Raw genomic sequence first — 27549 nt, forward strand, 5'->3', positions numbered from 1 at the left:
CCATTAACACAGCATTTTTAATCTAGATATAAAGGCAAGGTTTTTGCTGATATAACAGTGGCCTACCCATTGACTGATACTCAGTCAATTAAACCTGTAACTCATTTCCTTAAGGTGTTGCTTTGACCACTGTGATATTCTGAACTTTAATTTGCAGTGGAAACTGAAGGTGTTTCTTAGTTTGCTTAGTTGATCAAGTCTGAGATAAGATTATGCTTAATGTAGAAATATTTGTATGAGAAGTTTGTTATATAAAAGCAGACCAACTTGTGTACTGATTCATTTTGTCTCAATTCTCTGCCTATAATTTGGTCTCACCACTTAATTACTCTTCTTTGAGCTTTTCATTTTACATTAGAGATAAGCCCTGAAACCACAAGTTGTATGTGAGATGGTAAGCATACTCAAACTGCAGATCTGAAGGGCTTCTGTTCTTTTTGGCAGACAGTAGCTAGAAACACTGCTTACTTGTTTTATCAGTGATGAAGAATAGACAGGCTTAAGATAAGAATTCAGTTTCTATTTGACCACTTGAAATCAGTGATGTTTTAACTTAAGTCAGTGAGATCAGAATCAGGCTCGTGTCACTTGGAAAATAACTCACATGTACTGGGTCACCATGGCAAACACAAAGGAAAGCATATAAATCATTTATACTGCAGTTATTCAGACTTATGCTGGAACTTAAAGGTAGAAAAATTTCAATGCCCTGACTTTATATCTTTTCTCACTCTGTGTTGCTTTATTTCAATTGCTTTTGCTATACCAAGAACCAAGAGTTGGTTGCAGTAAAACCATGTAGTCAGTAAATTTCAAGTACGTTTCTGTCAAACCTCCATTATGCAGCTTTAGCCAAATTCACAAGTCATGTAAGTAGACGTAAATCCAACAACTTTATCAGGGTTAAGGTCTAACAGTTCTAGTAGCAGAATCAATAATGTGATTGTACACACTAAAGTCTTTCGTGTATTCTCTACAGTAAGTCAGCTTGGCTGGATAACTTACCAGTTTGCATGAAGTTTGTTTGGTGGGTTGGTGTGGTGGTTTGTTGTTTTTTGTTTTTTTTTTTTACCTCTTAGAGCTTTTTTTTAAATAGTTGAAAACAGTCTAATAGCCAAAGGTACAATATTTCATTGTATGTCTATATCAAGGGTAGAACACTGCAGTGTTCCTAAGTTTTTACTTATCTACTTAAATTAAATCTGAATAATGACTCCAGCAAGTGATTTGCATGTTAAACCATAGTTTATAATGAACTCCCAAGAAAAAAAAAATCACATTGCTACCTATTCAAAGAGGTTTGACTGTCTTTAAAGCTTGTTTTAATGTTAATAATGTGTGACTTATATGATGATGTGAAAAAGGGGGACAAATTTTTATTGAAAACTACTAAAATACCTTGGGCTATAATATGAAAAATCCTCAGAAGTTCTAACCCATTTGGGAAGAATTTTTTTTCAGTAACATCATTTTAAAGTAATGTGCTTAAAGATGCATGATATTTCTGCACATACACACCCAGATGGAAAAAAATGAAATTAAGTAGAGATATAATGGAAGTATTAACATGGTTATGTGCATCTTTAGGCTGTCTGAAAGAATCAACTGTCACATTTAGGTTTATGAAATGCTCATAACCAGTGATCCGCTCTATTTTACACTTCCATGCTGAGTGGCTCATATGTCCTAGTAACTCACCTACAATATAATTATGATTTAAAAAAAAAAGAAAAAGGCCTGTTGCATTAAAGACAAAGTTGGAAATATTCCAATGTATTGCATTAATTTAGTTCAATTTATACGAACGTGTTTCATTATGCTAGGGAAGGTTAATTCACCAAGCTCCATTTCCTGCCTTAATCATCTACCATAAGGATATTAATATGTCATATTAATGCCACACATTGCTACTGTGAAATTTGTAGTCCAGCCTTTAGCAGTTTTTAACTACCTTTGAGCTAGTGGCATATCTATACATACACTTTTAAACTGCTTTTTTGTATGTTGGGCGTAATATAAGAACAAAGTATTTCAGCTAGAGGATTTAAACAAAGGAGTTTGAACTGTCCATGACTTGCACACTGCTGTTGCCACAGTAGTCCATGGTTGAAATCAGCAGTCCTAAGTACTAAGACATAGGCCTGAAGTGCCTCTGGGAACTTGAAAACTGGGTCACCTTTTGGGGAACGTTTGCTGGACCCTTTACAGTGACAACTTTTCAGCATACCCAGGAGTGAGAAGTGGCAGCAGAATAGTCATGAGGGAGTTGCTGACTGACTTTTGGTATTACAGAGTATCTCTTTTCCATATAAAGATTATTTCTGCATTAAGTCAACAGGAGGCAGAACTCACTACTGCGCTTAGTTCCCAGCCTCAGCAAGCCCTTCTGCTGGGTATGAAGGGCCAGAAGAGGAAGACTACTGCTCACTCTCCCATTTTCCATCTGAAGAAGGATATGGCACTATTTTGTCCATTGGTGCACATAGGAGCAACATTAGTGGAAGCCACTGATGGCACACCCTTCCCAAAATAAACAAGTCCACATTATGCCTTCCATACCTGCTAGTGTTCAGATATTGTAAAGAAATGGTCTAGGAAACTTGAGCTAAAAAAGGAGCTGGAAAATGCTGCTTCCTTCTATCGGGCAATTTCCACCCTGAGAGACTTTTTTACATAACTTTTGGGTTTTTGTGGCAGAGCTTAAACTGAAGAGTCAGTTTTTTTTCTAAGCTATGCTCCATCATGTGGGTGACTGTGCTGAAACATGAAAATGAAAAATGACTGGGTTTTGTAACCTGTTGGGTCTTCAAGAAAGTGAGAAGTTTGTATATACTGGGGGTTATGAGGAATGTAAATACTCCTCTATTAAAAAAAATCCTAAAGAGATGGGGTGCTTTTGGGTCCATAGTATATATAAGCACATATCATGTTTCTGAAGTTCTTGCAGTCTTACCTGAAGAACGCACCCTATGCTATTGTTAGGTGCAAATCCATTAAAACAGCATGTATGATGCAGTGCTGAAGAGGAGTGTGTCAGCTGGAAAATACGGATATTTAAGGCACTGCCTGGTAATAATTTTTATTACAGTGTGTGTTATTCTGTATGTAGGATGTCAGATGTGCTTCTTGGCTTTTTCATTATTCCTCTCAGGCTTTCAAACCACAAACCCAATTTCTCTGTAGATTTTCTTTGCACAATGGTATCTTAGAGAACACTAACTTTGAGCCTGAACCAAGGAAGCAAGTTTTATAGCAGGTGACTGCTCCTGGAACTTTATAGCAGTGACTTAGTTGGACCAAATGGCCCTTAACTTTTAACAGCCATTTCTCAATTTTCATGAAGTTGAGCATGCTGCTTGCAAAGCTCTATATGGAATAGCATGTTAAAGCTGTTGCAATAAATCACTTGCTTTAAAAATAGACCTTGTATTTAGAGAAGTCATGGAGCCAAGTTACTCCAAGCACACATCATCCCCTCAGTGTATATTTCTGCAGCTCTGTTAATATTTAATTTTAACTGTATGCTATGCAGAAGTTATTTTCACAGGGGAAAAAAAAAGCTATTAAGTTACTAGGTCTGTTTCTAGCTTGCATCATAAATCAAAGAGAGGTTACCTCACTTGTGCTACAGAGCTTCGTAGCTTTGACTTTAGGTGTACAAAATTGGAAGTTGCTTCCTGAATATATCACTTTGTAAGGTGAATAGAGCTGTCGTAAGACACTCAGATACATTCTGCTGTTAAAGATTTCAGACACAAAATATGTATGTAAGTCTTGAGTGCAAGTCTAGAATTCTTACGTTTCACACGTTTAGTAGACAATGAATCCAGAGTTATGGCAGCTGGAAGTTTTAATTAAGAGTTTGGCAAAGAATAAACATCTCTAGAAAAAGCTATAATAGCCTATCACACTATTTTTAAAATTAAATGTATTTTTTATTTCTAATTGTAACCTTAAAACACACTGCCCCAAACTGTAATAAGACATAACATAAAACAGTATCAACATGAAGCCCTTTTTATAAGAAATAATATGGGACAAGAATGCTCAGAAATAAATGTTTTTGCCTGGCATACTCTTCTTTATCACCACACGTTATTCTAACCACTGTAAGCTTGTGGCTACATCGGCTGAGGAATCATGAACAGATATTTCCAAGCATTTTCAGACTATTTTGAATATGCAGATTTGAATGATAACAGGCCATGAAATTGTGTATTTTTTTTAAAAAAGTGATATTTTCAAAGCCCTGTTTTGGATTGCTATTATTCTGGATGAGAAGCTGTAAGACCAGAGAGAGGTTGGGATGATTGCTACCATGTGCTGTTTCACAACATTTCACTTTCTGAATTGCAGTACCCTTCCTATTAAAGATCCTCATGTAGACAGCGCCTCTCCGGTGTATCAGGCTGTGCTTAAAACTCAGAACAAGCCTGAAGATGAAACCGAGGACTGGAGTCGCCGTTCTGCCAATCTGCAATCTAAGTCTTTCCGCATCCTTGCACAGATGACTGGAACAGAGTACAGTAAGTCGAATAACAAAACATTCCCCTCATCATGATCTTAGATTCATGTCTTTCTTACCTCAGTATTAGCAACTAATACTCAAGAAAGACTCATGTCCAGCCTGTAGTCATTGTCAGTGAGAGCTAAGATCAGAGAACCCTGGATGTAACTTGAGGGAACTAGGAAACCAAAATGTTCAATCTTACCTTATACTTTATGAAGAAAATTCTTTGATCTGCAAGGTCTCACCATAAAAGTATAACAGACTATACAGTAAAAGAGTATTTGGGACCCCATAGTTCTTCTTACTTACAGATCAAATCTCTGCAGTGTAATCTTTCATTTTCCAGCAGCCTAGACGTACAAAGCCAGCAATTCATTAGAAAAAAAGATAAACAACTTATGTCTCTTCTAACAGTCTTTTATAGAAGTGACCTCTGGAGGTCAAAAAAAATCATGGATCAGCATTTGTATTGAACCTATATTTCTATCAGCCCTGTTACCTAAACCTAGACCTGCTATGAATGTCATGGGAGCTTGAACTTACGTTACTTGTTGCCTATGGAAATTTTTTTTTATCACCTGGTACTAATCTCAGAGCTTGTTTCTGATCTAGAGAGAAGGAAATTCAGGGACCTTTCCCACATCAGGGGGAAATACTCAGTATTTCCTCCTTATATGAATCTATTACTGCCTCTTGTGCTTTCCTACAAAACAGCAGGCCCTCTGTAGAATCATTGCCTACAGCTGAGAAACATTGCTAATAATGAATGAGAAAGTAGTTGTAATAGCTACTTTCTTACTAACATCTTTCTTTTCTAGGGAATTGCTTGTCTTCATGCTGTTCTTACAAAATCCACTGCTGCAAAGTCAGCATGAATGCATCTTTAGATAGGCTTCTGATACCTTTCTAATGAACTTACAATTTCATCATAAAGCAAATTCCTTCCTTTCTTTCTTTCTTTATTAATGGAAGCATTTTTTTGCCTGCAGTGCAAGATCCAGATGAAGAAGCCCTGAGGAGGTCAAGGTAGGCAACTCCCTGTGAAAAATATGGCTTACTCCTTACTGATAACCAAATAATGGTTTAAAACAACATTAATATGAATGTATATTATTATCTTTTTGTCCTAAAATATTCTAATACATTTACTTAAAAATCACTAAAAATAAAATGTTATCAGTGAGAGGTATTTGAATGAAAAGGATAATAAATTAGCATGTTTTTAGGAAAGACAGTGTAAAATTCCTGAAGTGTGTGTTCAAATCTGAAAGCTCTCTGCACATGCAATTTCCGTGTACTTTACTGGGTGTGTGAATGCAATGAGTTCTTAAGATGAAGCCCTGTATAACAACTTGATTGTGTAACGGGATGAAAATATATAATGTGATAGTACTGAAATTTGTGAGCAATTTATTTGGATGACCCTGTGATTGATATTTGACTCTCCTGAAATGATATAGTAAAGGAGGTTTTTTCCATCCATATCTATAATAATTTGCTTATGTTTTGCTTGGAATAAAAACAACCCAAATTTGTAGAATATCGAAGCACAGGACTGCTTTTGCTAGGGGATAAATGTATTTGTTTCATATGACCTACCAAAACCACTGAAAAAGTGGATCTGTTCAGTAATAAGGACTTGAAGATTTATTATCATCTTATGATGTCCTGCATAGCCAGGAAATAGATTTATTAGATTCTTATGTTGAGTTTAAAAACTGTAGATGAATCAGAGGATCCTGCATGCAAGCCTCATTTTCTGTTTGCATACTTCAAATCCCTGTATAACGTTGGCTACTCTAAGCCACTGGCTGGGTTTGTGATGTGTTTGATACTCTCTCTTCTTCTTTTTTAACTTTTTTTTTTTACTGCCATGTGGTTTCTATAAAAATTCTGAGCTTTTGATCACAGCACAATTTACAAATGTTGAACCAGTGAGAAAGATGTCTATCTTCCCTGTGAAAATATAAGTATACTTCCAGTTTATGTTTGTTCTTACAGGTCACCGAAGTTCATGGCTAGGTGCCTGAACATCAGGCTTGACATTACATCCCTCAGGGATTTATTTCTTCCCTCAAACGTGCAAGCCTAATTCTTATTAAATGTATTGTGCATTATCTGCTTAGATGTAATAGCACACATCCAATTCCTTATTATGATGGGATTTAAAGCATTGTGCTGAATTTAACGGTCCCCCATACATATCTGAGAGTCAAATGTTGTTTTAAAGAAATAATCTTTATAGCTGTAGTCTGTGGCTTTGGAAAATACTAGATATCGGAAACTTACCATGGTATCAGATATGTTGAAAATAATGATCTTGTAACACATCAATGTGTAAATTGCACATTCTATTCAGTGTAACTTGAAGTACATGACTATATCCACTGTGCTTTGCACGTTTTCTGGAGTTTTGAGGTATCATTGTCTTACCCTTTCTTCACAAGGACAGTTACGGTTATGGTTATATTTAGGCACAGCTGTATTACCTAAAGAAGTTTAAAGGCATTCATTGGTAGTAGAGGCAGAAGTGAGTATATACTAGGTAGTTATACAGGTACAGTGTAATTGACACGAGCTCTGGTGCAAGGAATAAAATGGGGTCTCCTGCCTACCTAACTGATAGTGTTTGCCCCATCTTGGTGGCTTGGCACCTACCTCAAACGTTGCACATACTCCACTGCAGATTTGGTAGCAACAGCCCCATCGTATGCTGCTCCTTTGGGCCTACTGGACCCCTTCAGTTTAATCTTTTGGCAAGGCCCCTGCTACTTTTGGTTTTTGTAGAGGATGGAAAGATGCACAGAATCCATACTATAACTCCACTCTTCTAGCACAGCAATGAAGTAGGCACTCCTCTTCAGTATCTACTCCAGACAGCCTGTACAACCACACCTTTCTCCATGCCCACAGTTTGGGATCACCTGGAAGGCTTCCTGGGCTTCCATGAAACTGTGGAACCTGAGCCTTTCCAGATTCATTGTTGCATTAATTCCATGCTATATTGGCATTCTGGAAAAATCCTTCATGTTCCAAAACTTAAACTGCCAGAGATTTCACAGTGTGGGGAATTCTGGTCTCCGTGCGTGCTGTGAGCAATCTCTCTCTGGTGCTTTCTCTTGTCTCTTTGTGTCAGCTCTTCAGTGTACTCAGCCAGAACTGCATGAAATAGTGATCAGGTTTCTTCCAAACACTTGGGGATAAAAAAAAAAAAAAAAAAAAGAAAAAAAAATACATGTAGCTTATTTTTAGCAGAACTGTTTTACATGAAAATAGTCACTTCTAGATTGCTGCTTCTAACTTCATGATGTATGCTCTGAACAGAACCAATAAAGCCTTAGAATTTTCAGGTGGCAGAACGTTCCTTTTGGTTAATATTCATGAGCGCATTGCATGACTGTCCTTTGCTCATGCTACTGCTATTTTGAAGGCACACATCAGATTATAACTTGCTATGAAAACTTTCCATTGTGATGATTGTTATGGAATATTTTCCAGAAAGATGGTATCCATTTCAAGCCAAACAGATGTTTCTGAATACCTTTGCCTTGAATGGAGGGGTATATCTTTAAAGTAGTAGGGGAATTCTTAAATTTCATGTAAGACCCACTGTAGGTAGTATGCTCTGACATCCCCTGAAAAAACACCATCACAAAGTTTCAGCTAGGAATATGTTATATATTTTAATTACTTAAAAACATAAAAGAGAGTTTGAGAAGTCATACATCAAGACTCCTGTAGGAGTGTTACTTGAATGACACTGTGTTATTAGGAACAGAAGATTTAGAAATATTAGTGAATTTGTTGGCATTTATTCTGTTTATTGTTTTGTGCTTTCTTCAGGCTGAGGAGTAAAACCAGCCCAGTCTGTTCATTTCTGTTTGGCTGGTTTCACTCTCAAGTTCTGCTGCATTAACACAATTGCCTTGCATTTTGGGTGTAAATAATGAGAGGAAAATTACCTTGTTTGCAGTGAATCAAATACGTTTTGCAAATAACAAGAACATTTTATTTTCCGTTCTGTTTTATATACTTCTTGACTGTGCTCTCATCCCATATCCTCCTCTTTCCCCTTTTTATTTACAAAACATGAATTTAAACTATAGAACATCTAGAAATTATTAAATCCTTAGAGATGCTGAACGTTGCTTACAACTTGCTTGAGTGCCCCATTCTGCAGTCAGAGGTAGCTAGGGGTATTTGCAGGGGGTGTCCAATGCTTCACAGGACTGTGCTTTGAAAATCCCGTGTTATTCTGCTTTTTGATGGCCAGAAATAGTTATGCAAATGTCAACACTTGTACTCACTTATGCTGAGAAAAGCTATGGGAAAGTACTGCTGAAACCTGTGGCTGATGGTCCTTTCAGGAAGGACAGCAGGGTATATATAGTCTGACCTAGGTATTACAGAATGGAAAATATTTGCATTAATTTTGCTCTTGTATGGAGTTAACTTTCACTGACTGCTCAGTTGGGGGTGGAGGGGGGAAGCCAACAGAATCTGCTGGCAGGAAAACAATGGGATTACACTGCGTTTCTAGCAAAAGCAGCCCTGTAATACCAAGCACAAGTCAAAGAATATAAGGTTATATCAAGTTACTTCTCAGAAATGAGCAACTGCAAAACTTTTCATACGTGGTCCATAAAGGATCACCCAGCCGTCGTTCCGCTGATTTGAAAGCTGAGGAAAAATCCAAATAAATTGCCACTGCCCTAGTTATAAGGCAGGGGAGTGGTAGCCATGGTCCCTAACCCCTTTCTTTCTCCCTCCTTTCTTTCTTCTATGTGTGTGTCTCTCTGTCTCTCTCTCTCTCTCTCTGTCTCTCTTTCTTCATGCCACAGGGAAAGGTTTGAAACGACACGTAACAGCCCACGCTTTGCCAAATTGCGCAACTGGCATCACGGCCTATCAGCGCAAATCCTTAACGTTAAAAGTTAAAAGCCCACATTTAGCAGGCAAATACATGAGACAGAGAATTACAGTAAAAAATCAACTGCTGTCCTTAGAGCCTAAGAGTGTCACACACACAGGAAAGACTTACTGCTAGGGCCTTTCTCTGAGTGCCTGTCTTTTGTAGATTTCTGTTGTTAGCCTGTTATCCATCCACTGTCACCAAAAGTACAAATAATGTTACAACCTGGTTCATGTTCTTCATTATGAAGTAGATTAGCTTTTGTCCTTTCCTATATCAAATGTAACTTCCAAATTACAGGAAAACATCACTATTGTACTCTCTTGACTTTAATTCTAGAAGAAAATGAGAGGGAAGTTATTGATAGTATTTCTTTAGAAGAGAAATTACACTTTTACAGAGTTTTACTGCTGTAAAGATAATGAAGTAGGAGAAAGGAAGATGAAAAGGAAAACTGACTGAGCCTGGCCTAGACTTTGCTAAATGTACAACACAGTTTGCATAGTTGATTAATGCTGTTTGAAATAAGGTATTAGCAATGTGAAGTTATATTCCTTCAATATATTATACTGGTAGAAGTCATTTGCCAAACCGTTGCTGTAAGTTTTCTGTTGGAAACCTGAATTTGTCATTATATGAAAGCTAGAGATAGCTGTGGTTGCTCAGGATCTGTGAGGAAATAACGTTTTGGTAGAGGTGATTTAGGAGTGAGAAGAATATATAGTACTACCGGTGCACTGAAGTTTTTTAAAGCATCTTGTAAGTTTTAAGGAATATGTTAAGTTTTAAGGTATATGTTGCCCATTCTGTATTGCTCTTGCTTTGACCCACATTTTTTTCTGTATATAGCAGCATGCTTTATCTGAAATAAAAGGTTTTAAAACTAAAATAATTATGTGCCTGTTTTACACAGTACTTTATTATGTTTTAAAAACAATAACTGCTTCAACTGAATCTTGAAAGGAGAACTTTTCTTCCCACAATAGGAGAAAGCTTTTTGACCAAATTTTCTATTACCTGTAATTCTTACTGACTTTTCAGTTATCTGAATTAGAATAAACCTGACAAAGCAGTTGAAAGAACAGCAAAAGAAGTGAAAAAATACTTCATTAGGTGTGAATGAAAATAAAGCATAATTAATAGATGTTAGATGACAACCTATTGATAATATCATTTAGCATTTCCATTTGAATAATATGCATTCTCTGGCAATAATTATTACTTTGTGCCCATGGCGAAAGCACTTGAGACATTGCTGGTGCTTAGAATGGGATCTTTTTGTTTCAACATTTTGCTTTTGAGCTGTGTCAGTCAAGATACAGCAAACCTATACCAAACGCCCCCAAATATTTCTATTTTCTGTTTGAAGTACACCAAGAGCAATGTCACTTCCCTTTCTAGTTTATGCTCTGATCATTAAATAAAAAATGCAACTAAATTAAATTGTTTGTAATTTCCATAGAAACACTTGATGTTAGCCCTCAACAATCTGCATTAGGAGTCCCTAGCATTGATTGAAGCAAAAGTTTCTGGTGATAAAACACTGGTCTCTGCAGCGGAAGGTTGAATCTGTGCAGCCCTGCCTACAGCCCTCAATATTTTTTTTTTCTTTTTCATTAACTTCTACAAACTGCAAATTAGGTACCTTTATCTGGTAGCAGTAATTCTGATCAAAGAGATTAGTGCATGAGATTGAATCTCTTACACTTTTTGCTGCTTCCAAACATCTGGAATTTGTATCAGCAGTCCATACAAGAACAAAGTTCATTCAAACGTCCATTGTTTTTCTGTGTTATAGAAGAAAGGAAGAGCTATTGTTCATGGGGAATTTTGCATGAATCAACCAAATACTGGAATGTTTAAAGGAAAAAAAAAATAGCTATCATACTTAAAAAAAATAGTATTTTTTTTGTAATATTTAAGAGTATATGAGCACTAGTTCCTTTTAAAATGCATTTGACTTTTCTTAGATAAGTACCATAGCAATTCAGTAAGCATGCCATTTAATACAAAGCATTCATTTATATTTTCCTTATGGGAACACAAACGGATCCTGATCATACATCTTATTAGTGCCTGTGGAAAATCAGCATAACTGCATGAAATAAGAGCAACATTTTAACTTTTCCTGAATGTTGCTAAGATCAAACTTTGGTTCAGAGTGGGTAAATTTTATTTACATATGGGAAATTTTGACAGAATTTAAAATATCAATAGGCAATTTACTTTTTTTTCATAAACATCAAATGTACCTAAGTAAAAAATCTTTTGGTTCTAATTTTTAACCAAATTAAATGGTTTTCTAAATAAGTAATAATACAGTGTTTTCACTTAAATAGGACTTGTGTATCCCTAATGTTTTATGAACATAATACAGATATTGTTTGTTTCAAGTAGTCCTAGTACATGTTCTAATAATGGAAAAGAAAATGTCTAGATTGCATCTCAATGTTTACACTTAATGTTATTTTAAAAGTTATTTTTTAATAATCAGAAAAGCATAGTTTGATCAGATATGAAATTAATGCAGATGTAATTAAGAAAAACCCCTTTCCCTTAGCTCTGCTTCAGTGGATTTAATGGTAAAAATTCAGTGTATATAAACCATGTAATCAGATAGAGAAATAGTTGTGATCCTTTTTCCTGGAGGATACAAAATAGCATCTAAACACTCTCTCCAAGCTTGTAGAATTTCAATTCTTCATGTAACTACAGAAAAAATATAATAGACAAAAATCTTTGATAGTTGGTAAATTTTGCAATGATAAAAGAACTTTTGTGAAGGTGCTGTCATTAATCCCCAAGGCAAGATGGTTTACTACAGCATATTTCTACTGCTTGGTGCAGTCCCTCTCAAAAAAATATCCCAAGTGATGGGCTTTGTTAATTAAACTGTCAGTCAAATTTTTCTGTTCAGTTTTTGTTTATATTTAGACTAGTAATTCCTTAACTCTTACTCCTCAAAAATCTGCCTTTATGTTGTCATGGTGATCTTCAAGCCCAGAAAATGAATATTACTGATCTTTTTTTATATAGCTATTAAGAGGCCTTGTTTTTTCATCCTGAGTAGGAGGCAGACTTTTTCTGTAAGGTGGAGAAATTAGGCTGGATTTGTCATTCTACTACATCTCAGTGCTAGAGGCTGTAATAGACTTAAGCCTGATAAGAAGTCATTAACAGCTTTAAGAAACCACTGGCTTTGTTCTAGCAAAAAGTCAAGTCAGGCCTGGTTACACCCTAGTTTTAATATCTCCAGGCTTATCTCACTGTATGTTGCTTCTGATTGGCCAACCTCCTCTTGCCGTGTTTCTTGACCATTTGCAGAAGTCTGCCATTTTACCCAGGAAAATGAATCTCAATTATCAGCAGTGAGGCTTAAAATAGGTTCCTGATTGAAGACTTGATGACTCATGTAATTCTTTAAAATAGCACTGATGATAGGCAGGTGTATCTGTCCCACGCTGAATATATTTTGAACTGTGACTGTTCTGCTGAGCGGAGGACAATGGTTTGTGACAATACTGCCTTCTAAATAGCCTCCGTGCCAAAAATAAAGTAAAATGCAGAATGTGGATAGTGATATTAACCCCCTACCCTTCCCAATATTGCCAGTAAAGCATAGTGTTATAAGCATTTAATGAAGATACGGCAAAGCTGATGCCAGTAGGAAATCAAAAGGCCTTCCAGGTAAATCTGCTTGTCTGGTTATGACACAGGGAAATGCTCATTTTCTGCTGTGGTATGACCGTTTGATCTAAACTAACCTGTTTCCTGAATACTGCTGCCTTGCCTTCTACTCAGATGGTGTTCTCCTCACCTCCTATGGTGCTTAGTTTACAGCAGGAGTACTGACTGCATGCAGTGTGTGCTGGTGGGACGTGGCTAGAGTGTGACTTTAGGAAAGCAGGCATGAGATCTTGACCTCTCTTCCCTTCATGCATGAAAAAATTACAAAAGGAGAAAGGTTCTGTGGCTCCTTCCCTTGCCTCCCTCTTTCCACGTGTGCCTGCATGGGAAGGAGAGTAAGTTTTTGCTATGTAATAAACATAGAGGTCGCTTTCTCTTCATTACGTTTTCTCTCTCATTATGCACAACTGTATGGAGTATATCTTCACTAGCGAGGAACAACTATGTTAGGGACTACTTCATCACTCTTGAAAAGTCCAACTCTTGTGTATCAGAGCTGTCTGAAGCCGCCTTCAGGGGCAGAAGAGGTGACACCAAATTTTCACTTGTGCACTCACGTTCCCACAGGGACTAAGCTGATTTTGTGGCTTCTTTAGCAGTGTCTACCAGAAGTTTCAGTGACTGAGACTATCACTACATGTATCAGAAAATACGTGGATACTTGCACAAATTTTAGTTTGCAAAGTTAAAAAGCTAGCATTTTGGTATGGTACATGGTGGTACCAGATAATGACTCTCTTTAATCAGTTAGCCGTTAATCAACAGCTTTCTGCAATATAAACAGAAATGAATTGACCAAAAGTTGCTCTCAAGCATAATAACGTTCTTTGTTCTACTGCTGCTTATCAAAGCCATCTGACACCACCAAGACAAGCGAAGGCACCTTGATCCCCTTCTTTCATTTGCCAGAATTTCCCATGATTAGCATTGCTGACCTGTCCAATTGCCAAAAACTTCCTATCTATACGCTAATCAGATTACCAAAATCCTTTTGAAAGAGATACCTTATTTTTCCGTAACAGCCCATGAAATAAAGCAGACTTCTAGAGGTAGCTTTCTTATTTAAGGAACGTAACTGCAATAAAGAATAATAATCATGTCATTTTAATATATTCTGATCCCCACTTACCTGTTAGCACCTAAAGTGTGACCAAAAAGAAGTAGGAATAGTGAAATAACTCAATTGTCTCTATGGAATTATGACTGAAATCAGAAGGGAAAATTGATCAAATATAACGTCTTTCTTCCCCAAAATACTCCAGGAAGTTCTGTGGGAAAAATTAATTTAGAGATCATAAATTCCTTGTTTTCAAGCCAGTTCTCTGTAGAACCAATTGATCAAAGATGGTGACCATAAGGTATGGTGTATCCACTTGAATGTGCACACTTAAAATTGAAAGAGTGAGGCCTCCAAATGAAACTAGCAAATACCATGAAGCTTTTCTCAAAATAGTTCATAGAGAAAGTAATGCGTAAGCTATCAGAGCTTGTTAAAGCTCAAGATCCAATTTTGCAGGTGGGTGTGTGTATACTGACCTATATTTAACATCTCGTCTTTACCATCTCAGTCTTCTGCATGTTCCTGCCCCGCACTTAACTTTTGCATGGGCAGAAATTAACATCCCTTTAATTCCTACTATGCAACCTTTAAGATTCTCATATGCATCCTTCTGCTGATGCAGATGACTAACCAAAATACCGGTGCACAATGCTCCCTTTCTCCCTGACTACTCCCTTGCATTGCCTTCAGTCCAACAAGGAAAAAGCAGTTTTTGCCTGTAGCAGGCTTTCCAACGAGGACGTGTAACCCAGAGGTATTCAGCTGTGGTCTGTGGATCATCAGATTGGCTCACAGAGCTTTGTTTAGGGTGAGCTGGAGAACTGGCTGATAGCATAGCACTGGCACTGCTTCCTTTTATTCTGCTTCTAAATTGCATTAATGTCAGCAAAAATTACCCTAAATACTAATAACTTCCTAATAGTTCATTTCCACATAAGCATTTGTTGTAGTTGACCCAGAATGTTATACAATTACAAATGAGAGAGAGGGAAGGTAAGAAAATCCTTAAGAGAGTTTACAAAATAAAATGTAATCCACATTCTGAAAGAATGACAACTGTTCTCATTCATACCGCTTACTTATTTGGTTCAAGAACTGAATAGAAAAGACACGTTAGTATGTTTCAGATGCAGCTTCAAACTTAGGATAATACCATGTAGAGAAAGTATGAATTTTCTTGTCATCAATGTGCACAAACTAAAAAGTAGTTCTAAAAAACTACCAGTTGAAATTGAGATCTGTGGATTCTTTTTCTTCTCTCAACTTCTCTGGAGAAAAGTGAAGTCATGATGAGAAAGAACACTTCAGTGAAAGGGGAGTAATTTCCTGGTGTACAATACCTACATGTGTTGTGCATTGGTTTTGTCTATAATGGTCACAAGTACAAACAGAAAGTCCTGATCCTGTGTTCAGGTGCCTGGTGGCAGATACCTGCACGTTACCAGTGGGGCTATAAAAAGCTAGAGGGAACCATTCAGATAAATCCAATTGCACACTTAAGGCCAAGATAGGCAATAATTATCTGAAATATATCCCAGCTCAAATTGCTCCACATACTCAGAATTTTGTGGTCTTTGTTCTTATTAAAGTGGTGTGTTTACCAATAAGATGAATCAGAGCACATATACTTGCATGCCAGATATCACTCTGTAAACCTTGGAAAAGAGTTATCTTAACTTTCACCAACACCGATGCTGCTGTATTTCCAGCTGGATTTATTATTTGACTGTTAAGTATAACAGCATACCAGTAGATGCCACTAAAATGCATCCATAGGAGGTGTTTGCTTTGATTTTAGTGAGCTGCTTTGACTGAGTTCCATACTACTTGTTGAGAATGAGTTGCTGATTGTTTGTTCTTCCACTGAATATATGATAATGCTTTTCCTATTCTGTGGCATTGTCTGCACAAACCCGGATACCTTCTGGGAGAAATGTATTTCCCTGTTTTGGAAAGCAGACATACTAGTAGGATATATTGCAATTGTTTTGGCGTGGGCTGCTCACATTCTTAACTACAGTGGCTGAAAAAGAGAGACTAGCTCTTCTATCCCTTTTTTCAGATCACAAGCTAAAGTTTTAACTAAACCAGCATGATAGTTGTCTTCTGTCCTCTCCAGTTAACTGCCTATGATTTCTTTGTGTGTCTTTGTTAAGATAACAAAAATACAACTGGGGGCGGGGGCGGGAGACAATCTTAGTTTTATATTCATTTGACCATTGAAAAATTCTCAGCTGCAAACACAGAAAGGTAGAAATAGCTTCACTGGGTCAGAACAGCAGTTAATCTAGCTCAGTGTCCAGTTTCCAACAGTGTCAGTATCTCATGCCTTTGAGACAAAAATGTTTGGAATGCACTTATGGAATAGCTTTCACACAACTTTACTCCTAGACACCCTATAAGATTTTCTTTTAAAATTATATTGTGACTTCTACTTCTTAAAAGGAAATTTTATTTGTAGGCAAATATGTTTATGTAAATATAAGTACGTGTTAGGATGAAAGCTATAATAAGTCTATTAAGGACAAGTCCTGCTCTACTACTAGAAAAACAGAATTTTAAATTTCAATAGATATAGACCCTAATAATTTGTAAGTCTTAATAACTATTCCCTCTTTGAAAAAAGGCCAGTATATATCTGTCAGGTTCTATAAAAGACTATTGGATGATCAGTACAGGAAAATACTGATAAACTGAATAGTAATATTTATTTAAAAATCCGTGATCTCTTACTAAAGAGGGTGAGATGATATTTTAAATACTCAGTTGGAATTCAGGAGAGCTTATTTCAGTTCTTTGCCCTGCTGTGAACCTTCTTTTTGACCATGAGGAATTCTATTAAGTTTTAGTTCCTCATTTGTAAAATGAGAAAAAATAGTCTTGTTCCATGAAAATACAGAGAAACAAATCAATTCTAGTATTCACTTATTGCTTTAGTACTGAAAGACAAGAAGAGTTGAAGGACCAGGTGGTCTCTTGGGATGCCTAATGTTCCTTATGTCATCAGATCTTCATTACAAATTAAATGATTCTGTCTCTACAGCATTTTAATGAAACAAGAGAGAGAGTCTAGATCTCTTATTCTCTAAGGAGAAGGTAGATGGAAGGTGCACAAGCTCCACATCTCAGGTCGCCTGTTCAATGTACATGTTTGTTTGGGAATCTTTTACATTTGGTTTCCAAAAACAAAATAGAATGGGAAAGTATTCCAATGTACAGTACATACAGTTCAGATTCAAGAGACTCATTTATTGGAAACTCTCTGAAGTTTCTTCAGGCTCATTTTAGGATCCAGTAGTGTACACAAACTTGGCTTGCAAATGAATTTTACTCAAATTATTATAATTCTTGCTAGTGTGTGGGAGAGAAAGACTATTTCTATCATTTCATTCACTCTGTCTTTATGACCATATCATGTAGCACATTTTTATGAAAAAGAAATATTTCATCATTTCCATTGTATAATATTCTGTGTAATTAGGAAGACAGTATATTGCGTAAATTATGTGTGAGATATATGTCCAATATGTAATAAAATCTGAGAGAGCTGCACTGTTGTCTCAGAACAGTCATTGTTTAAGGTCCTTCTATCAAAAGCTATTTCAGCTGAGGACTAAAAGGGCTGCGGACAAAAACCCCATTAATATTAAATCTTCCCAGATAGCTCAAAACTACTATTCACTACTGTCAGTTGTTTGAGCAGCCTGTGTAGCCACAGAGATACAAACCGCTCATAATATTCTGAGCCAAATTCTTTCATGTTGTGAAGGTATCAACTTCACTGAGCCTGCCTCAGGGATGTATTTGACTCAAAAGTAAAATTAATTCTGCATTTAGTTAGCAAAAAATATTTGATTGTAAGGGCTGAAAATCCAATAGTCTGTCCTCAAAATGCAAATATTGCCAATAAGAGACACATCTGATCTTGAGCCTTTCTCACTGTTAGCCAAACAGGAATTATTTCTGTTGACTGGGAAGAGAACTAGTTTTTGAAAGCAAAACTATGAAGAAGTACTGTGTGCCTTTGAGCTTATCTTTCCCTTTACTCTTTGCCTTTTCCTTTGCTGTATTCTGTGGAAGTATGTTTACTATACTTCTCTCTCTCTTTTTAACCTTCTCAACTCCCCTGCCATTGTCACTGAATGTTATCCTATACTTGTACACTCATGGAAAAAGCTTTCATGAAATCCTGACCTCAAAGTCAAGTGAGATTTTTCTGCATTCTTTAGCATAGCCATAGCCAGTGGAGCAAAAAAATTTGGATCAGATTAATAGTAACAACAGAGGCCTAACACTGCTTCTGCCTGACCCCAACTGCCTGCCTTTTGGTCTTTACTATAATTTCTCATAGAATATTTGGTAACACTGGAAATAAACAATGCTTTATTATTTTCAGGCTTGACTGTGTTTTTTAACATTCTCGCATGATTATGGCTCTTAGTATACTAACACTTCCTCCCCATAGGTGCAGTTTCTAATCCATCCTCCTCTACCTTGTTTCATCCTGGCTTTCCTACACCTGACATCCCCGTGAACTCACAGCTTGGTTACCATAAAGATAGTGTTTGGTTTCTCATTGCTTTAGAGTGGTGAACCAATTGATCTTATTGGGGTATTTACTTTCAAGACAGGTTCTTCCATTCTGACCATAACATTCTTAGTCATACAGGCACATGCGAGGGTCATTTAAGATCTACTTCTGGGTTTGAAAATCTGGCTTCAATTCATTTATTTCAGGGGTTACATTTTAGTTAGAGGTTTTAAAAATTGGTAGAGAACACTTATGCCTAAACTTTTGCTGATGTGTAAACTGGACTGGTTTTTATAACTTTATTGGAGCTAAAGTAAGGAAAGAGTATATGACTGTACATATATACATACATGTACATACATTAACACCGAGAGAAATATATGAAATACTGCTCATAATGTGGAAAATATAAAGAATAGCCTTCCAAATGTAATGTAAGATAATGATTGGTGCCCAACAAATCCACGTAAATAAATACATGTATTCCTTTTTTTCAAAAAACATTTCAGAAGGAAGGTTCAGTTGGGAAAATGAGGGCATTTGTGTAAAATTACAAAATGTGTTTTGTAATTTTAGATCCCAGTTAAGAAAAATGTGCTAATTTGGCATATTTCACCTTTAAATATGTTGAAATTCCAGCACAATTCCTTAAACAGGAAAGGACACAACCACTCACTAAATTGCTAAATATTGGGATGATCTCAATTACTTTTCTTAATTGGATTTCAAACTTGGGAATCTAAGGCGAAAGGATTCTGTTCTGTATGAAAATACCTATGTCTTCTTACACATACACAGTTGTTTGCACTTACACTGATCGGTGATTTTTGTAAGCATGTATGTGTGTTTACAGAATAACAGCCTAATTCTCTGTCACTGAAATTGAGGCTGACTTACTCCTCATCTCAATGAAGGAATGATTTCACTTGTTTCTAATCCAATTTAGATTGAGAAAACTAGTAGTTGCTTGGGTAGGACAGAGAATTTTTAAGTGGTGCCAGACATACATAATCCATCTTGTATGAGTCCTTGTTAACCATTTAACTGCTTGTCACTTCAAAATACTCTGGATCCTTGAGGACTGCCCAAGTCTGATTGTTTTTACCACTTGGAGGTGGCATCAGAGTATGCTCCTCTGGAATATTCTTGAAATTTTCTTTTAAGAGGGAACTTACTTAAGTCAAAACTAAGCCTGAAATTATATACATACATACAATCTTTAGTTTGTAACTGTTAATTTTCTTTCATTTTACTTTAATATTGAAACAAAGTTGTTTGCAACTGAGAAGCAGCATACAGTAAACGTGCATATTTGGTGGGTTTCACTTGGACAGCTGAAGAGGTTTCTCACAACTATATTTATGAGCAACCACTCTAGGATGCTTTTTGCAACCAAACATTGCTCCTCAACCCATCTTCTTTCTCCCTGTTTTTTTTTTGTCACCACCGGCAATTGCATTTACTTTATTCATACTGTATCCCCTCCTTTCACAGAGACAAGGAAAATGTTGCTGCAGCATCAGAAAACAGGTAATGTTTGCTCTGTGTGTTTGGCTTACCTCCTGTTCAGACTTTACCTCCACTTTCCCCATATTGTTCTTACCTCAAACACATGAAAATTGTACACTGAGCAGATGATGAATGTAGAGGTTTCAACTAAATGGATTTGTTAGACATTTCTTTCTAACGTAGACTTCAAAAGCTCTGTGAGATGGGGCAGGCGGGGATCATGTCTCTCAAAACGTATAAATCTGAAAAGTAAGAAGCTTTTATCAAATGTTCTTGAAATGGAGTATTGTCGGTTTGTGATGGAGTTTTAAGAACAATTTCCATTTTAAACTTTGTCTAGATTGTTCAAGATGTTTTTAAAATCTAAATGAGATTATCTTTTTTTGTATTTTAAGAACATTTATATATCAGATTCTTGCATATCTTGATTGATCCTCGATGAGTTATGAGGTTCAAAACACGGTATCTCTGTAAGTTAGCTCTTTAATTTCAGAAGTTCTTTTCTCCCAGAGAATCTCAGCACATGTTGCAGTTACATATAGAAATGTATTGTATTCTATTAGTTCATATACTAAAACACACAAGTACTGAAACACAGGTACTTCTTGAGTGAATATGACCAATTGTTTAATGGAGCAAAGAAATGCTTCTTGTTAGTTTGTCATGAAAAGAATTCTGTCTCGCTGCTTTCCTCTGTCTTATTGATTCCTGCCTAAACAATGCCAACCACTTTTTATTTTTGTTTTTTATAAGACTACTCACATTTGAACAAAGGTTGCATAGTTAAAATCCAAGTGCGGGCATTATCATTACTAATGACATAAGCAATGGCAACTGGCACTTGGAACAGTAGAGAAAATTGATTTTTATTCTTAATTATGTCAAAAGAATGAAATAAACCCCTTGATTCCTGTATAACAACAGTATATAAATTAAATTGAAAAAACAAGTAACACGTGTTAGCATTTCACTAGCGGTTCATGCGTGTAAAATCATCTACAGGACTATGCAGCTGCTCCGCTGAAATTTTTTTTTAATTATTTTATTTTATTTTACCAGGAACAATTTCTGATGTATGACTGGTGGTAGTGTCATACTATATTGCCTTAATCTTGCATGGTTTGTCATACCATAGCTTTTCTCCACCTCCATTATCATCACAGCTGTGCTATATGTCTTATTTTGATATTCCTAGCAATACGGTTTCCAGACTTAACGCAAGGTACTTTTTTTTTTAATTCTTAAAGCCCTTCCTGGTCTTAAGCGGTAATAAACTAATAAGATTTGTCATGACTTCATCTGCAATATCATGATGATCTCCTATGGTATAAAGAATTTGGGGATACAAAAAGAGGACACTGGATATTTACAGATATAAATCTTCTTCCAGGAAAAAGAAAAGACAGAAAAATAAAGCTTTCATTATTAAACCTAGACTTAACTTGACTTTTCAGTTATGAGCTTCAGCGCTTTTGTGTTTTGCTTTGTTTTGTTTTTCCTGAAGGCTTTACTCCATATAAATAATAACTGCTGCCTTAAAGGGCCAGGTATTAGTGTTCTAAAATGCTGCTTTATTTGGTAAACACATATATCTCTGAAAATTGAAAAATTGAACAAACCTTTTCTATTAAAACACTAGTTTCTTCTGTGGCTGGGATTCTGTCCCTCCCTCAAATACCTGCTATTACCTAGGAAATTGGTGACGTGATGATAAATACCTCATTTACAAATCCCCTTGTAATCTTTGCTACCCAGGCCTACAGCTACTACGCATGCGCCACAGTGTGTGACCTCAAGTATTTGGCATCCTCCTAAATCTTGCACCACAGATGCCAACACTGACAGTGCTAAGCCAGTGGCCTCCAAGGGGTCTGTGAGGCTTGGAGCGGGTACAAGTCAGAGGGAGGCCAGTTTCATCACTACTGGCCAGAAAGTCCCTCTTACTACATCCAGTAATCAAAGGTACACTGTGATGTGTAACTGCATAACTGACCTGGTTTGGAGCTTTGGAATGGTTTGGTAATAACAACCTCTAACTCCTTCAGATGGAAACGCCCATTGCTGAACGGGCAGTTGTCTAAGTTCTACGAATTCCAGCAACTTCTAGTTCATGTGGGTTTTACGTTTTAAGTGGAACTCTTAAGGATTGCACTTACAATATAGAGACAATACCTTCTGCAGAGAAACAGCAGCTATCATTCACTGTATTTCTACAAACATTCCCATATTCAAATGCAAAACTCTTTCATGTTATGTCTTTCTCTAAAAACCCTCTCCAGCACTTTATTCCACAAATACCACAATAAGAGATAATCTTTGCCTACTCATTTTTATTTTGTTCCCTATATTTTCAATTCTTTATAAGAGATCTGTTGGAGGATTTGAAACAAAAAGAACTTCATGCATTACGCAGAGGAGACTAAGTACTGCTTTAATAATCCACTCAATTGTTATCTGAATAGGAAGTCTCAAAATTTAGGATTTACTGAAAGAAGTGTAATCTGCACTTATTTTTTTAAATGTTAGAGTGCGTTTGTTGCTGTGTTTTCTCATTATGGTTGTTAACCATTATTATCCTCTTAACCTCTACTGATCTGTGTTCCTTTTCATGAATGAAAATCAGCTGAGAAGAGATATGTGTGTTTGTTTTCATCCACGTAACTGACTCACCTTGTGCATTTTACGTTTGTTACCATAAATATGGAGATGTTTGAGAACATCCATTTCCTTTGATTTTCCTTAAAATACAAAATACTGTAAAGATTAAAGTGTATACAATGACTGTATTAAAAAAAAACGCAAAAAAATCTAACGTATGTAATAATGAAGCTGTTATAATAGATGATCTATTTTATAAAGCAGTATTCACTTGTTCTTAAAATTCTTCTGTGCCTGAAGAGCTAAAATAAAATAATATCAGTTTGAACATCTAGAAAGGAGGCAATCTTGAGGAAAAAAAATGTTATTAGAATATCTAAATAAAATTATTTAAAATTTGTAGTGGTCAAAGTAAAAACAGTCAAGTCAGTCTGAGTTTTTTCTATAAAACTGAGTAGAGAATTAGTTACCAACTGCATATAATTTATGTAACCAGACCACCCTGATTTTTACAGTTAAATCTACTTCATTTTATATTTATTCCAATTCCTTGTTCCGTTAATTAATATATTCTACCCTGCAGGAAGGTGATCAAGCCTCTAACATTTTAATCATATAAAAAGAACTATTACAAACAGCATGCAAGATAAAATATGTATTTCTTTTAAATTTTATAAGGTATATTTGCATTTAATTTATTTATATGTGTTTGTCCAGTTCAAATCTGTCTCCATACAGGTCCCTGTCCACACATATTCTTTTTTTTTTTTTCCCCTTTCTTTCAAATATATATGGCTGAGTATCTGTTTTGGTTAACATTTTGGAGATCATTACAACAATTAAGTAACTTCACTGTTCTATTCAAGGTATGAAGTCTTGATTCTTTTGAAATCTGTAGCAAATTCCCTTTCACATCAGTGAAATTAGACAAAATAAGTGGAATCCTAGTTTGTATTTGGTTTTAGCACATATATTAAGTTCCATTTTTATGTGCAGTATACTTTCAGTCCTCTTCTATTTGCCAAATCAAAGATATGCAAGTACTAATGTGACAATTCCAGTACCCACTATTGCACAGGGTGAAAAAAATCCTGTGAGTATTAAAACTGGGTAACAGACTAGCCTGTGATCCATAGCTGTGATACATAATATACAGCTACCCTGCTACATAGTCTATGTAATTGATACTGTATTAACTAAGTGGAAGAACTTACATCATAATGCAAATACATCAAGATGGAAGAACTGATCTGAGTTTAAAATGCATATTGTGATGGACAAGCTTTTCCAAAACTGTTGCAAATCTTTTGGTGTAATGATTTGAAAACCAGAATTGCGATCAGGATGAGTATTTTCAGGAGCTTACTTCTTATGTATGTAATTGCAGGTGAAACTCATAAGGGAGAAAATACTGATTTTCTTTTTTTGTCGTGAGTTGCATTCAACTTTAAAATTGGTGAGCATAACAACCACACTTCCATTTCAGCTAATCAAACAGTAAAATATTCAGTTGAAATAAGACATCATCATTTAGATTACTAAACCATACAAGAAGGCAGGGAAGATGAGGAGGAGGACAGAGGAAATGAGACAGTTCCTTGAAGAGCAAGTGGTATCACGAATTCGAAAGTGCCAAGCACTCATTCTAGGACCTGAGGAGTATAACCTCTTGAATCAATGCTTCTGAGAGAAGCAAAAGAAAATATTAGATAGAATGTCTGAAAGACAGATAAAATATTTGCACAATGACAAGTTTGCATAGGAAAAAAAGCTGAGAGAATGAATGTTTGAGGGCTAAGGTTTTTGTGAAAAACAGTCATGGTACTGTAGGCTTTCTTTTGTTATTTGATACTCACTGTGCTCCGGAAAGAATATTTTGGGCATTCTTTGTACATTGCACAAGTGAATCGCAGAATTCCGTCACCTTGATAGGAGTCATTTGTAAGAACCCAGAGATGTGGCAATATACTTATGAGTTAGGTCAAAAGAATTAAAAATATATCCGTTATGTTCTTACACCCCTGCTCATGAATCAGACACCTATGTCATGTGCACTAATGCTCTGATTAAAAAAAAAAAAAAAAAAAAAAAAAAAGTATTAGGTTAACTACTAAAGAAAACAAATCTACAATAATATGGCATGAAGAAAAATGCCCCTTATGCCTGGGGGACATATGCTTACATTGTCACTAAAGTTTGTGGCCCAAAACAGTATCATAATCTGAAAAATCAAATTGCAATTAGTTATTTTTCAATGACTTATTTTTTCTGTGGACAATAATTAATAAAATCCACAGTAAAATCTGCCTAAACACAAAATTACGCTTTTGTCTTTTCTTGTTTCTTCTCCCCCCTGCCCATTTCATTTTAAATGACCTAGTGATTTTTGTTATGTTTATTGACAAGTGAATAATGAATGTACATATTATTTTTCTTTTGTTGATATTAAATTCATTGAAACAGTCAGCAAAGAACTTGAATCTTTTAAGTCCACTTAATGATTTTTCATATTAATTTGTTTTTCATTTGATGTAAGAGCTGGTAGAAGACAATAAACTGAACCTCCCAAAAGATTGGTTCATTTCTTAGCAGTGGATGGCTTTGACTAAACTATCTTGCAAAGCTAATCCATAACTTTGCCCCATATGTCTATCTGTAAGAGATGAGTAATACTTGCCAAATTTGAGTGAGGCTGCAAGGCTGAAATACTGGGTGCTCTGGTAGCAGGTGATGAAAGACACTAGTAGTTCAGTAGGTTACAAGATATGAGACTAGATTTTTATTATTATTAATGTCAATTAATTTATTTTGCAGTCAAATAAAGAGAAAATGAATTAAACATTTCTCTGCTCCATGTTTTCTGTGCCGTGATAGCACAAGAGGGCCACAAGGATAAGAACTCATGCTCATCACCCAAGTGGTTGTAAAACTGGTGTAGTAAAATTTTATGCTACAGTTTTCCCTTGTATTTTGCATACTGTTCTATGTCTTAAAAAGCATCTTATTTTTTGATGGGTTGGCTAGTGTAATGTAAGGTGAATTTAGGTCAGAAAAGAATGGGCTCCTTTTAAACATCTTTCCACTACCTGTATTGCACAAAACTGATTAAACCCAACACAAAACTGTGCTGACAGGATTTCTAGACTATCAGAACTTGCAGGAAACCTGCTGATACAGGACTATGATAATATCCTCTAAATTGTTTTTCTTCATCTAATTAAAAAGTTTACTCCTAACATAAACTTCAGCTCCAGGAGTAAATATTGGGTGAAATTTATCCAAGCTCAAAGAGTTTGTGACAGGCTCTTTGCAACCATTTAAGTACTGCATGCCACGTTTCCTACTGCTGGCTTCAGTGGGAGCAGGACTTAAGTGCTGTATAACACCTGGGATAAATTTCAGTCATGCAGGACCAAAACTGCATTAACTGCACATCTGAAAAGGCATAACAAATGTCTTTTTTTTCTTCGCATAATTGTGCTTTTCCCTCAGTAACAACCTGCTACTATGTTTGCAGCTTCAGGTTCAAACATAGTAGATTTTATGCTCTACATTTAAATACGTAGCTTCTTAAGATGCTTCTTGTTTTATTTAATTTAACTCTAATTAGTACCCCTGTTGAGCATGCTCCAGTGTCTACCAGTTCTGCCTCTGCTCCTGCACCACATGCTTCAGCACATCAGCCTGCTACTGCTGCTCAAAGTACAGCCAGTCTGATGACACCACCAGCAACCACCTCAGTAGTGCAAGAGTCTTTCTCATCCTCCTTCCAAAGGTAATGCTTCATTGCTTTGTCCTTTCACAAATACACCCCTGTGTGGCTCTGGAAATGCTGCATACACATTCTTAACTTGAGAATGTAGTATGTAAAAGCTGTAACCTATTTTATATGCTTTTATATATTTTAGTGTGTTTTCTTAAAGTACGTTGTTCATGTTTGCGAAGAATTTGCAAAATAAAACTGCCCTAAAAAGTGTATCTTTAAGTCTACAATACAGCTTACGTTTTCAGAGAGCAAATCTAGGGTTGAAACTAAAATGTTTTTTCACCACTTGTAATAAAACCAAAACAACTCCTTATAATAGTTACAGTGGTTGAATAAAGGTTATTTGTATAGTGTTTCTGCAGTATGACATGGAGAATTAGAAAATGACATTTACTAATGTCACAAAAAGTGATTGAGCCTACCATATCATAGCAGATGTCAGTAAAACATGGTGGACAATGAGCAATATTTCAATAAAACCACACATTCGATGATTGATGTGCTCTGTAAGGTATTAGGTCAATTAATTTCTATTAGATTTATCTACTTTCTTTTCTGTAATGAGTTTTAGCTGTAGAGCTGAAGTGAGTTTCAAGGAGGTATGCATTCATAACACTTGCAGTACAGTAGGAGTTACAGTTGTACATTAAAAGCTGTCAGCTGTGAAGAAAACGCGTGGGATTTATACTGCTGTCACATTATAGTAATTTTGGAGACGGTAAGAGTGAATTCCTTTGGTGCATATTATTCTTTTATCTTTGTTTTTTGCTACATGAATATTCCTAAAAGATGTATATTTTAGCATGCTTTAAAAATTCAAGGAAAAACACACTTCCAGTAACATAAACTACTTTAAATAATTGAGACCTAAGATATAGTCTGTCATATCTTAGTTTTGTGTAAATGGAATTGGAAATGTTCTCTTAGCTCTACTTCTTGTTTAATTTTTGCTACTTGACTTATATTATTTATGTAT

General features: G+C 35.9%; 1 protein-coding gene across 10 annotated transcripts in view; it reads left to right on the forward strand.

Moving 5' to 3' along the window:
- LDB3 (LIM domain binding 3) overlaps nucleotides 1-27549 on the forward strand; it is a 130611-nt gene that overhangs the window by 75211 nt on the left and 27851 nt on the right. For 5 of the 10 annotated variants that reach the window (XM_074874430.1, XM_074874429.1, XM_074874431.1 and 2 more), the window contains 5 exons: nucleotides 4357-4526; nucleotides 5500-5536; nucleotides 20195-20230; nucleotides 21965-22171; nucleotides 26418-26582. In XM_074874430.1, coding sequence (XP_074730531.1) covers nucleotides 4357-4526; nucleotides 5500-5536; nucleotides 20195-20230; nucleotides 21965-22171; nucleotides 26418-26582 — 615 coding nt within the window. Of the gene's footprint in view, nucleotides 1-4356; nucleotides 4527-5499; nucleotides 5537-9351; nucleotides 10315-20194; nucleotides 20231-21964; nucleotides 22172-26417; nucleotides 26583-27549 lie in introns of those variants that run through there. The other 5 variants (XM_074874433.1, XM_074874436.1, XM_074874434.1 and 2 more) reach the window with 3 other exon arrangements.

The sequence above is a fragment of the Strix uralensis genome, chromosome 7 (assembly GCF_047716275.1).
Source record: "Strix uralensis isolate ZFMK-TIS-50842 chromosome 7, bStrUra1, whole genome shotgun sequence".
NCBI lineage: Eukaryota > Metazoa > Chordata > Aves > Strigiformes > Strigidae > Strix > Strix uralensis.